This window comes from Bubalus bubalis, chromosome 4, assembly GCF_019923935.1.
Source record: "Bubalus bubalis isolate 160015118507 breed Murrah chromosome 4, NDDB_SH_1, whole genome shotgun sequence".
Taxonomy (NCBI): domain Eukaryota; kingdom Metazoa; phylum Chordata; class Mammalia; order Artiodactyla; family Bovidae; genus Bubalus; species Bubalus bubalis.
Genome location: NC_059160.1, coordinates 93041887 through 93054715, shown reverse-complemented (window position 1 = coordinate 93054715; position 12829 = coordinate 93041887). Strand labels below are relative to the sequence as shown.

General features: G+C 47.2%; 1 protein-coding gene across 1 annotated transcript; it reads left to right on the top strand.

Annotated features, from left to right (window-relative positions):
* The first annotated feature begins 6646 nt into the window (after positions 1-6646).
* KRT1 (keratin 1) lies at positions 6647-12443 on the top strand. The gene is made up of 9 exons (XM_006046597.4): positions 6647-7297; positions 8374-8588; positions 8901-8961; positions 9331-9426; positions 9597-9761; positions 9893-10018; positions 10572-10792; positions 11515-11549; positions 11658-12443. The coding sequence occupies exons 1-9, from the start codon at positions 6719-6721 to the stop codon at positions 11978-11980; spliced, it is 1821 nt and encodes a 606-aa protein (XP_006046659.3). The 5' UTR covers positions 6647-6718; the 3' UTR covers positions 11981-12443.
* The last annotated feature ends 386 nt before the right edge of the window (positions 12444-12829 follow it).

Sequence of the window (12829 nt, the reverse complement as noted above, 5' to 3'; positions counted from 1 at the left end):
CAGGAGTTGGGATTGACACAGAAAGCACGGCCCTGCCTTTTCTTTTCAGAAGCCCTGACCATCCCCATCATGGAAGACTGGGGGGCAGATGGAGGGAACTATGTGCTTGAATCCAAGTATTCTTGGAACAGAGATTCCACAAAGCAGTGAGATGTGAAGGCCAAGGAGAAGGAAGGATCTTGAACTCTAAGGAGAAGTTTCACGTGATATTCTGGGGCTGGGCAATGGGGCTGGGCACTAAAAGAGACCAGAGGAGGTTTCCTGGTACAAACAGTATTTCTGTTAGAGATAAGGAGAGATCCCATCAGGAGCAAATGCCTCTCATCTTTAGCTCATCCTGGTGAAAAACATGAATGGGTCCACAGCCCTTTACTATGTACAAAATGCTTTCACATGCATTCTCTCAGATGACCCTCACTGGCATTGGGAAAGTGCTGTGGAGATCACATGCGGTTCCTTCCACGGGCCATAACGTGCGCCATCCCTGCTTCTGGTCCATGCCATTCCTGCAAGGCAGTTTCTTAGGGAGCGCCGAGCAGACCCATCCATCTACCAGCAGAGGGGCGGACAGGTGGGAGCACGGCACCCAGGGCAGCAAGACTCCCAGGGAAAGTGTGCCAGCTGACCCTCCCTCTGAGAGGCTGGGGCAGGGTGGGGAGTTCTGGAAATCTAAATGTAATTCCACCAGCTTCTCATCTACATAGATTTCGATCTTGAGACAAGGTGAAGAGGAGGAGCAACCACGGCTCAATAAAATTCTCACTCCGTCTGACAAGGTGTACGTTTCTGGGCTGGGAAAGTCTTTGGTCTAAGGAAGTCTCTCAAGAATGTCGCCTCATCCTCAGTGACCGGCCCTTTGGCCCAGGAGGTGTCTTCTAATTATAAGCCAAGGGTTCTGTGGTTCCTCTTCAAGCTCAGTGTAACTCCCATTCTTTTGTTAGAACCACCGCCCTGGTTTTTATCTGCTCTCTGATCAGTCCTAGAAATTGTATGTCTTCAGATTGATCAATGCTACGTTGCAAGGCTGAGTTGGGAACTTGGGATGCTGGGAGCTTCTTCAGCTTGGAGGATCTGTTCTGAACATCCCAGTGCTATGCCTGAAGGGCTTTTAGGGGTGTTCTGGTGATGTGGCCCAGCTTCCACACCTGTCTCAGTGTGCCCGGCCCCAGGGATCGTTCCTGCCCAACAAAGCAAGCATCCCACAGGGAAGGTTATTACCAGCCTGGTCTCACTCCCTTCAGCTCAGGTGAGCTCAGTGTTCCTTTCTGTAGTGATGGGCCCCTAGCTTCCTATTACAGATTTATGGACCCCATAATTCCCTTAGGTTTCCTCCCACAAGATGCCCTCATTTCAAAAACTTGAACTTCCTTTCCAGGTCTTTTCACTGTTTTCAGTGAAACATGGGGCTTGTTCCAAAGCTTTTCCTGATTATTATGTCTTCTAGGTCCTTCCAAATGCGAAGGCGAGAGAGATAATTCCTGCTCCCTCTCTCTATCATCTACTACACTTCAGTTTCCCTGTAAGTTAGATATAGTCTCTATTTTATAGATGAGGAAAGCAAGATCAGAGAGGGTAAGTGAACTGCCTAGGGTCACATAGCTAGAAATGTGCAGTCAGGAGGTAGACTGTGCCTCAAAGTAAGACAATCTCTACCTCTCTTCTTCCATATGTTCATCTTGAACTTCCTCTTTTCTGACCTCTGCTCTGCTCCAGCATTGCCAGTGGGTGACTTCTGGGGGCCTCCTTTGCTGTCGGTCTTGGAACAGGCTGCCCCTAGCTCTTCACCTGTCTCGCCTGTAAGGAGCCTTGGCCCTTGCTCTGCTGACTGCCAGCTTTCAACATCTCACCCCGCCTCCCCATTGTCTGTGATTTTCCTTTAGGCCTTCCAGGCTTTAGCTTTCCCCACTGCCCTGAAATTTTCTTCTCCCACGTCCCTGGTGGAGTCCCACAGGGCTGGGTGGCTTGTCATTACATGTCTCTCTTTGATGCTTTTCTCTGTCCCATCCCTCGAAAAGCTCTCAAAATAACACCACACTGCCCCTCCCTCTCCCCTCAGCCTGCCTGTGACAGCCTCACCTCGTTGATCAGTTCTGGGGAGTGTGTGAAGATCCTGGGGATTGGAGGCGCTCTGGCACTCTGTCTGGCACTGTTGGGAGTACCCCTCAGGGACAGGAAATCCTGCGGGAAGCTGGGGAAAGAATGGGGCTGAGAAGGTACCCAAAGACACAGAGGACTTAGTCTTGCTTTCAGAAGGCTTACAAAGCAACTGGGAGACAGCAAACACATATGCACACAAGTGAAAATGAGCCAACTGATACATCAATATGCATTTGAATCTGGCAGCAACTGAGCTTAGGAAAAGAAACCAGTGGAGCAGCTGAGTGATGTTAATCAAGGAACACTCCCTGGAGGAGTGGGCCTGTCCACTGCTCAGTGGAACAGATGAAATATAGGCATCTGTCTTCAAGGCCTGCTAGGCCAAAAACAGATATTCAGGCCCAGATGCTGAAGAATTGAGATCTTGACTATGGGCAGGAGTTTGAAGACAGTTGCCAAGGCAACTTGAAGGTCTTTCAGAGAAGAGTAGAAGTAGGCTTGGAAGATGGAGTGTTACAGAGAAAAAGGGAAGAAGAAAATTTGGCCTGGGCAAAACAAGTGAATGGCAAGGTCAACGTGTGAGCCCTAGTAAGAGGGTGATAAAGCTGAAAGTGATGCAGGTGGCGGAGGCAGGCCAATGGCAAGGTGAGACCCATGGGGAGGATGAAGGCAGGCATGTACTTGAGTCTAATGAGCTGGCCTTGTCAGTTACCACCTGGGCACATATTTATGAACATAAAATGTCTTTTTTTTAAAAATTGGAAGATAATAATTTTACATTATGTTAATTTCTATTGTACAGCAAAGTGAGTCTGCTGTTGTCTTCCTACCCGATCCCACCCGTCTAGGTCATCACAGAGCACCAAGCTGAGCTCCCTGTGCTATACAACAGATTTCTATAATTTCCCTTCTTTAAAATGGGGCTAATAACTCCTGCCACATGGACTTGTTGTGATTTTTAAATGAATTGTAGCTCCTACCACATGACTGGTACCTGTCAGGGTTAGTGTTTCTTTCTGGTTGCATCTTTCCTTTACTTTTATAAATGCAGGGAATGCAAATAAGCCAGAAATAAGCGCTTGTGGTTATCATCTTTCTCCCATCTTTGCTTTTTAATATCACCACACGCTGATCACCATCCTGGGGACTCGGCAGGACACGAACTTGATTAGCAGGCAGCATTTCAGTTTCCAGTCGTTTGAGGAGACCTCAAAAGTAAGCAGTGAAAAGAGAATGGAAGTTTGATTCAGAAATTGGAGGATTCCCAGGAATGACTGTATGACTTGGGAAAATGTTTTGACATCTCTGGGTCTGCCTTCTCACTTTTTTGATAGGCAGGTTAGATGGTGGCATCTTGGAGTGATTCTCTTCCCACTCATTTACAGGAACCAATTCCCCCAGCCCATCCTTGAGCTCTTCTCCAGTTTCAGAGGAAGAACACTTGAATCAGAACCAGAAAACTCAGCTTCTAGTCCCAGATGTGTCTTTTCCGAGCTGGAGTATTTAAGGTGCTGAATCTCTCTTGAGTCTCAGTTTTGTGTTTCATAAAATGGCTTGAACACAGCATGACTGCCTAGTTCTCAGGACTCTTGTGGGAATCGTGTCTTCTGAGTCTGTTCTTGGTGAGGTGTAGGGTGCAGATATAAGCTGATGGTTGTTTTATGCCTTCTTGTTGCTTCTAGCAGCAGCTAGTGTAAGTTTTGCGCTTCTGTGAATTGTCTATGGACTCTTTGCCTATCCACCTCTTTGATTCTTCTCTATGTCAGTTTCTTAGTTTGAGGTTGGAAGCATGGATCACTGCAAACATCAGCTGTGGGCTGGCAGAGGTAAGAATGAACACACACACACTCACACACACATACACATATGCACACCCCTCCAAACTGCTAGAAGGAACCAATTATGCAGTGATATGTCTCATGAGGGAGTGTGCTGAACTAAAAGGATTTTGATTGCCTGTTAAAAGATGATTAGGCAACAGGTATCACCCTGCCAAGACCATCCCAAGTCCCATCGTTCCCAGTGAGGGACAAGATCTGGATAACTCATTCCCTTAAGAGATGGTTGGTGTAGCAGCTCAAGAATGGTAGCTTAGGGACAGAGTCTGAGACAACAGTGCCATGGAGATTAGGGGAAGGGGAGCACTGGGGAGGTGAGGGGCACTTTCTGGAGGAGAGTGTAGGGCAGAAACTGTGGAAAAAGAGGATGGAAAAGGCACAGTGGTGAGGAGCAGGCTGGAGAGGGAGTCCTGGTTCATAACCATAGGGTGATGGGACCAGATGGTCTTCACTGAGAACCTCCCTCCTGCATAGTTTGTATTCCCCAGTGGAGCCCTCACACTTAAGTCTATGACTGATCAATACCACTCAGGGTAGCTTAAAGCCAGCTGAAGTCAGAATCCACTGCTCACAGAGTCTTCAATTCTGTATTTACATGCCAGGGTGAGCAGCATGCCTGGCTTCTAAGAAGTGTCAGAATGAAAGTCTGTGTAGGGTCCAGGTCTTCCCAGATTCCAGTGCCACTACTGCCCGTTAAGACTAACCAAGGGCTGCTTTCCAGGAAGGCCCCTGGGGATTGTTTCCTGACCCACTGCAATGCATGCTGGGTCCTTTTGCATCTGAATGGCAGCAAAATCCAGATCACTGACTCGATGGACATGAGTTTGAGCAAGCTCCGAGAGTTGGTGATGGACAGGGAAGTCTGGCATGCTGCAGTCCATGGGGTCGCAAAGAGTCAGACACGATTGAGCAACAGAAGTGAACTGGCAGCAAAATCCCTACTGAATTCTGAGTCTCCCCTTTTCAGAGTAAACTGGAGAAACATTTTCTAAGCACGTGCACGTGTCCGGAGCCATGGACTCAAAGGGTTAAAATAGGCCTTCTGCCCTTGGAGCTCTCTGCAAGGGAATGGCTTCCCAGACTATCTGATTTTACACACAGTGGGCAGCACACCCCGAATTCAGCTTCTGTGCTGTCATATAACATGTGGGTTAGGATCTTGTGCACTGCAGCTTGGCATCCCCTGTTCAATCCCAGCCATGCTGTCTGCCATCTATGTAAACCTGGAAGGCTGTCCAACCTCTGTGTCTCAGTTTACTCATTTTAAAAATGAGTAGCATAGTAGCATCTATCTCAAAGCATTTCTTGAAAGTTGATATATATAAAGCTCTTCCCTAGTGACTCAGTGGTAAAGAATCCACCTGCCAATGCAGGAGATGTGGGTTTGATCCCTGGGTCGGGAAAAGCCCCTGGAGAGGAAATGGCAACCTACTCTAGTCTTCTTGCCTGGGAAATCTCATGGACAGAGGAGCCTGGTGGGTTACACGGGGGGTGCAAAAGAGTTGGACACAACTTCGTAACTAAACAACAACAACATGTAGACCAGTCCTGGTACATGGTCAGTTATTGATACATTATTATTAATTAGCTATTCTTACTCTAGCTTGCCATTATAATTACTCTCATTATTATTATTGATGTTATTACTATTGACATTACTGTTGTCCAGAAGCAATTTAATCCTCTCAGGCCAGCTTTCCTGACTTCCATCATTGTTCTCTCTTCCAAATCTACATCCATCTTTTCTTACAGTCTAGTGTGAGTCCTGAACCACTCGTCAAGTCTCACTGCCACTCCTTTGTTTTACAGAATGTATGAAATAGCATCTGTGTGTTTATCTCATTCTCCATATGCTTTTGTGTGTGTGTGTGTGTGTGTGTTTGGCCATACCTTGTGGCTTGTAGGATATTAGTTTCCAATCAGGGATTAAAACTGCGCTTTCAGCACTGGACCACCAGGGAATTCCCGCCATATAGTTTTTTGACTGGTCTTTGCATGCCATCCATTTGCACCTGTTTTCTCTTGCTGATTCTGCCCTTGATCTGTTCCTGCTCTGGTCAACCTCTGAGGAGAAGGAAAAGCCAGAAAGCTAGAAAAGAACAAGCATCTCCTTTCTGGTCCTTTCAGAGCACAAACCCACCCGCCCATTCTGTTCCACGATAGTTCCTACTTCTCTGACATTAATGCAGCCCACATATAAAGTTTACATTTAATAAAAGAGCTTCTTTTAATTTCTCACTTATTAAAGACAGCACTTGCTGAGCTCTGAGGTTTGGAGGGGAGATCTCAGAAATGGGCTGAAGAGCTCCTTCTGAGACTCAAGTGTGGGGAGCTGCACCTGCCAGGCTCCAGGAGAATGGGCTGAGCAGCTTCCACGGGCAAGGCAGCAATAGGAACTTCCCTATCTCTGTGACAGGAGGTGATGAAATCCTACCAGGAAGCAGCAGGTGGCAGACGTGGGGTCCCATTTTCCTAAGTCGCAAACTCTCAAAAGAGAGATTCTGCCTGATAACAAGATTACCACACGAGTGATCTTGCATGTGCAGCAACTTTGAGAGCCATCCTGAGAGCTAGGTGTGTAGCGTTTATCATACTGTTGAGGCTCGTAAATATCTTGTATGGCTGCAGGCGAGCCAAACCTTGGAAAGGCGCTGCATCTCGCTGACTCTAGGGCCAAGCCCAGCTGGCTGCCTGTATATAAGGGGAAGTCTCTGTGCTCCAGGTAGAGGAGTGTTAGCTTCTTTCCTTTCTCTCGACGTGGCTCCTTCTCTCTCCACGTCAACATGAGTCGACACTTTAGCTCCAGGTCCGGGTACCGTTGTGGCGGTGGAGGAGGGGGCTTTAGCTCTGGCTCTGCAGGGGTGGTCAGCTACCAGCGCAGGTCCACCAGCAGCTCTGTGCGCCGCAGTGGGGGAGGTGGTGGGAGATTTTCTGGTGGAGTGTGTGGCGGTGGTGCTGGTGGTGGTTTTGGAAGTCGGAGTCTCGTTAACCTTGGTGGCAGCAAAAGCATCTCCATTAGTGTGGCCAGAGGAGGTGGACGTGGCAGTTTCGGTGGTGGTTATGGTGGCGGTTATGGCGGTGGTGGCTTTGGGGGTGGCGGTTTCGGTGGTGGTGGCTTTGGGGGCGGCGGTTTTGGAGTTGGTGGCATTGGGGGTGGCTTTGGGGGTGGTGGTTTTGGCGGAGGTGGTTTTGGTGGGGGCGGTTTTCCTGTCTGCCCTGGTGGCATACAGGAAGTCACCATCAACCAGAGCCTTCTGCAACCCCTCAATGTGGAAATTGATCCTGAGATCCAAAAAATAAAGAGTCGAGAAAGGGAGCAGATCAAGTCCCTCAACAACCAGTTTGCCTCCTTCATCGACAAGGTGAGTCTATCCACTCAGTCCACCGGGAGAGCTGCTCCTGTTCCATGTGGGATTGGCCCTGCCCAGGCGTGTTTGAGTTTGAGCCTCAGGTTTCTGTGGTTGGATGGTTAAAAGGATAGTTTGTGGAGTTGTCTTCAGGAGATACATTAGAAGTATGTTTGCAATGATTCTGGTGACTAACTTCTCTCCTGGGCAAAAAGGTCTGTGGTCCACATAAAGGAAGGTCAATTTGACCTCACCATGAAGTGCTTTTTTTTTTTTTTCTTTTAAAATTCAACTCCTGAGCTGAATTTGGCCTCATAGATGTTTAATAAAGATAATAGAAATGAGGTTAATTCAACCTTCTAGGATGCAAACAGAACTCTGGAAAGGCCTTCCTAACCATAAAAAGGAACTTACTTGAGTATAAACAGAGCACATGGTGATATTGTAGCCAAAAGTGTACAGTAAGTCAAGGTCAAGCATCTCTTGCTGTCAGAAGAGGAGAACTGCACCCTGAGGATTTTCCATTGATACTGGACCAGGGTGGAGAACTTTTTGTGCTTGTATTTCCAAGTATCTGCTCTAGAAAAGAATGTAAATTATTTTTTACTTGATCATCAATAATGTCAACACAATAGATTTGGAATTCACTTTTTGGATTTTCCCAACATACTTTTGAACTATGTTTGCTCAAGGAAAGCAAAACAATTTTTATGGTACTCTACCTAAAAAAAAAAAAAGAAAAAAGGAAGGTAAATCTCTTAAGTATCAAGTATCTGTTTCAAAATATAATTGCAGTAATTTTATATGTGCTTTGCTATTTGGATAACTACTCCCTTCCAAAGTTCCAATGGAAACTTTTAATTGCCATTTTCAATCTCATAGAAACTGAGTTCACAGTGAGTTGGGTTTTGTTATGAAGATGATGCTAACTTGATCATCTTCTTCCTACTTTTTTCCTCTTCCATGGCCAGGAAAATAGGCATTGAAGTTCTTTCCCAAGTGGCTGGGTCTGGCTCTGTGGTAGGCCTTGGTACTCAGTGGCCATAGGACTTATTTCTGTACCAGTGGGTAATGGGGTCCTGTGTTCTTAGGTGAGATTCCTGGAGCAGCAGAACCAGGTGCTTCAAACAAAATGGGAACTGCTGCAGCAGATAAACACCTCCACCAGGACCTACAGCTTAGAGCCCCTCTTTGAGGCATACATCGGCCGTCTTAGAAGGACTGTGGACCAACTGAAGAGCGACCAGTCTCGGCTGGATTCAGAATTGAAGAGCATGCAAGATCTGGTGGAAGATTATAGGAGAAAGTAAGGATTACTGGCTGGGCTACTCTTGGCTTTTGTTCTAAAATATTTCTAAAAGGTAGCAAGCTAAGACTACGCACAGCATGTAACAATACTTTTTCATAGGTTAGAGGGAAGTCAATTTGGCATTTTCAGAAATCTTAGTTTTCTCAGATGCTGGTAATAGTTCAGTGGTTTTATTGCTTAGAAGATAAGATGTCTTAGGCTGGTTATGACAGGCAAGGACAATGACAGGCAATGCCATTTTTAGTCTAGAAAGCTAAATGTTGGGCCTCACCTCCCCAAATCTCCTCCTCACTTCTGATTTCCTTGCAGGTACGAGGATGAGATCAACAAGCGGACAAGTGCAGAGAATGAGTTTGTGGGCATCAAGAAGGTGAGACAATTCTGTAGGATGCCTATCACATTTGAAATAAGTAAGAGTGGAGGATGTCCAATACCTAAGCAGAAAGAGGTCATAATGTGGAGAATCAGTTAGTGGGCCTGAGGAACAGCCGAGGTAGAGATTCCCCCTGCCTGAAATTATCACAGATCTGGACTTGTCCAGACACTCTGCTTCTCCAGATCCCTCAGGACTTCCTGGAGTGAGGAGGCAGTTCTCAGACAAGATCACTTGTGATACCAAGGGGTGGGACAGTCTAGGGATAAAGAAGTGAAGAAGACCTCTTGGAAAATCCCCTCCTAGCAGGTGAGAGGGACTCACCCTGAAAAGACTCTGACTTCATGATGTTCGTGGTTCTTCCAGGATGTGGACGCTGCTTACATCACCAAGGTGGACCTTCAAGCCAAATTTGACAGCTTGCTTCAGGAAATTGATTTCTACAAAACACTCTACCAAGCAGTAAGTTCTCTAGTTTCAACCAGGTTTACCGAAATGGAGAGCCTTTAAGCCTAAACCCACTTCTATTCAGAAGAACAGAGAGATAGCTTTCTTCTCCTGAAACCCTCTCCCTGTCCCAAGTTGTCCTTTAGTTTTAACATGGTAAGTCACTGAACTGTTATACCTCGCAGGAGCTCTCTCAGATGCAGACTCATATCAGCGATACCAATGTTATCCTTTCCATGGACAACAACCGCAATCTGGACCTGAACAGCATCATTGATGAAGTCAAAGCCCAATATGAAGAGATTGCCCAGAGGAGCAAAGCTGAGGCTGAGGCCCTGTACCAGACCAAGGTGAATGGGCTGATGCCTGTCCAGTTTTCCTAAAATGTCTTTTCTTGCTATCATGATTTTTCTCTTACATTTGTGTGCATGAGTCGTGGTGCATTCTGCCACCTCTGAATGACTTGATCTATCACATTTAGTATGAAGAGCTCCAGATCACTGCTGGGCAACATGGAGACAGCTTGAGAAATACAAAGATGGAGATTTCTGAGTTGAATCGGGTTATCCAAAGACTTAGATCTGAGATCGACAGTGTCAAGAAGCAGGTACTTTTCTTCCTCCTTAAACTACTCAGTTATATGGAAAGGGTTGGGGTGTCCAGGTTATTGGAGGATGTGTTCCTAATTTTGAGGCTTACAATTCATATGAAGGTTGTATTGTTATCCCTAGTTCTTTGGTGACTATGGTTTATAGAATTTGGCCATGATGCTAGGTTCTCCTTGGGGTAATTGATGAAAATGACCTAGTAAAGAAATAGATATAGTGGTCATGAGAGGTCTAGCCAATGGCCCAAAGTGAGACTTAAACAATGGTGACTGAGAGGAAAGGCAACCAGGAGAGTAGGCATCTGGAAGAACATCAGGTCTGTAGCAGTGAAAGAGTCTCAACTTAGGGCCCAGAGAGGCTGCTGTATCACCTTTATTTAAGGAAGTTGACACAGTGATGTATTATCTCAAGACAGGTGAATGCAGGTCCTGTAACTCTCTGGGAGCCAGAGTACTGGCCTTATAAGGGTGGAGAGATCAATCTGAGACAGAAAGGCCAGGATGGAATTAGGTATTCAGAGAGTGTATAATATGCTGGATTCTCCTTTTCCAGATCTCTTCACTGCAACAGGCCATTAGTGATGCTGAGCAACGTGGTGAGAACGCTATTAAGGATGCCCAGAACAAGCTGAATGAGCTGGAGGATGCCCTGCAGAAGGCCAAGGAGGACATGGCCCGCCTGCTGCGCGACTACCAGGAACTGATGAACACCAAGCTGGCCCTGGATGTGGAGATTGCCACCTATAGGACCCTCCTGGAAGGAGAGGAAAGCAGGTGAGGAAGGGACCCTGGGCAGTTGGCCACTTCCTATATGCTTCCTCCCTTGGACACTGGTTGCTGTTGAAGATGCAATCATGTGACTGCAACTTGTCCTGGGTATGGGGAAAGGAAAAGCAGACAGCACAGGAGGAAGAGCTTGGTTTCACTTTGGGAGCCAGAGTCCCAAGCTCTTTTTTTTGAAGGCTGTTGCATCTCTCTGAACTCTTTGAGAGAGAGCAATTTACTCTTCACCTGAGTGTGTTTGTGTTGGTCACTCAGTCATGTCCAACTCTTTGCAACCCCATGGATTGGGGCCCACCAGGCTCCTTGGTCCATGGGATTTTCTAGGCAAGAGTATTGAAGTGGGTTGCCATTTCCTTCTCCAGGGGATATTCCTGACCCAGGTATCGAACCTGCATCTCCCACTTTTCAGGCAGACTCTTTACTGTCTGAGCCATACCTGGGCTGGCTCAAATGTCATCTGACCTAAAGCCAATGTCTTTGGATGTGGTGGGCATATTTACCTTGTCTAATTTACATGGAGGTTTTGCCCTGTTAGTACTGATGCTGAGAAAAATGACTGAGTTCGGGAGGCCAGAGGGAACGGGATTAGGTTTCAGATGAAGCAGACTGGGGGACTCCCAGGTAGGAAGGCTCTTTAAAGATGGCTGAGAGGGCCTGGGGAGGCAGTCTGTGAAGCTGGCATCATGAGTATTGTGCTTTTCTTTCTCCTTCAGGATGTCTGGAGAGTGTGTCCCGAACGTGAGTGTGTGTAAGTACAAGCTGATTTCTCAGGGCTTCTTCTCGGGTGCAGGGCTTGCTGGTCTCGCTGGGTTGGAAAGGGAGTTGGGGTTGATGATAACGAAGTGTTCTCTTGCAGCTGTGAGCACCAGTCACACCAGCATCAGCGGCGGCGGTGGCCGAGGAGGCGTTGGTTTTAGCTCCGGTGGCGGCGGCTACGGTTCCGGAGGTGGCGGCGGCTACGGCTCTGGAGGAGGCGGCGGCTACGGCTCCGGAGGAGGCGGCGGCTACGGTTCTGGAGGAGGCAGCAGTGGGAGCCGTAGAGGTGGCTCTGGAGGAGGCGGTGGCAGCTCTGGAGGCAGCTTCGTCTCCTCTGGAGGTCGGGCATCCAGCACCAAGACCTCCAGTGGCAGTTCCAGTGTGAAGTTTGTTTCCACCAGCTATTCCAGAGGGTCCAGATAAAGAGGTCCTCTCTCCTCCATTAGCTTTCTCTCTCCATCACTACCAAATATGCTTCCGAGTGCCTTACTGGAGGAAAAAAAGCTATTGTTACACTGGCTCGTCCTTTTCCCTAGCTCTGTCCTTTCTGCTCTGATTTCCAGAGAAAATTTTAAAATCAGTGGCAATCTCAGTCCCTCAGCTAGGACCCTGCTCTGTACTCTGCCCAAGAAACACTTCAACAATCACTGCTACACACATTACATTTCAAGCACCTCCTTAAGTCAGCCAGAGGAGAGCTGGTCAGACCCACGGCTTCTTTGCCATGGACAGAGCACAAGCTTGGGACAGCTTTAGTATCCTAACTCGCACAGCAAGCTCTGTGCTGCTTTGGTTTTGTACATAAGGTGTAAGCCAGTTGTCTTTTGTGGAGAGGTCTTAAACTCCCTGTTTCCTGTGTTGCTGCAATAAACTGCATTTGAAATTCTCTCTGTGTCTCCATCTCCTTTGTTCACAGCACTGTCCATCCTGGATGGGTGTTCTGTGGGGAGAAGAAGACCCTGGAGCCCTATGGCCTGTGTGTGTCAGGGGCTTGGGGCACATGAGCATGAGCAAGGTGGGGACGCTGGTCAGACAACATTGAACTTTAAACATTCAACATTTAACTAGAATAAATTCTTGCCCAGAGGGTGAAGGTGTCATGAGAAATAGAGAGACTAGGGTAGCAGATTTTATTCATCTGAGAGGGCTTTTTTGAAAAGGGCAGTGAACCAAGAAGGTTGGGAAAGAGAAGTCTGGCATTGGAAAGGGGGGAAAGTATTATTGGAAAAGCAATTGTTTATGTGGAATAGCCAGTGATGATGTTATCAAAGA

Bases quoted from the DNA above. Each gene is read 5' to 3' on its own strand.
- KRT1 (XM_006046597.4), top strand. From the start codon at position 6,719: ATGAGTCGACACTTTAGCTCCAGGTCCGGGTACCGTTGTGGCGGTGGA. The intron at 9,762-9,892 runs GTGAATGGGCTG...TATCACATTTAG, and splicing joins AGGCCCTGTACCAGACCAAG to TATGAAGAGCTCCAGATCAC. The intron at 10,019-10,571 runs GTACTTTTCTTC...CTCCTTTTCCAG, and splicing joins TCGACAGTGTCAAGAAGCAG to ATCTCTTCACTGCAACAGGC.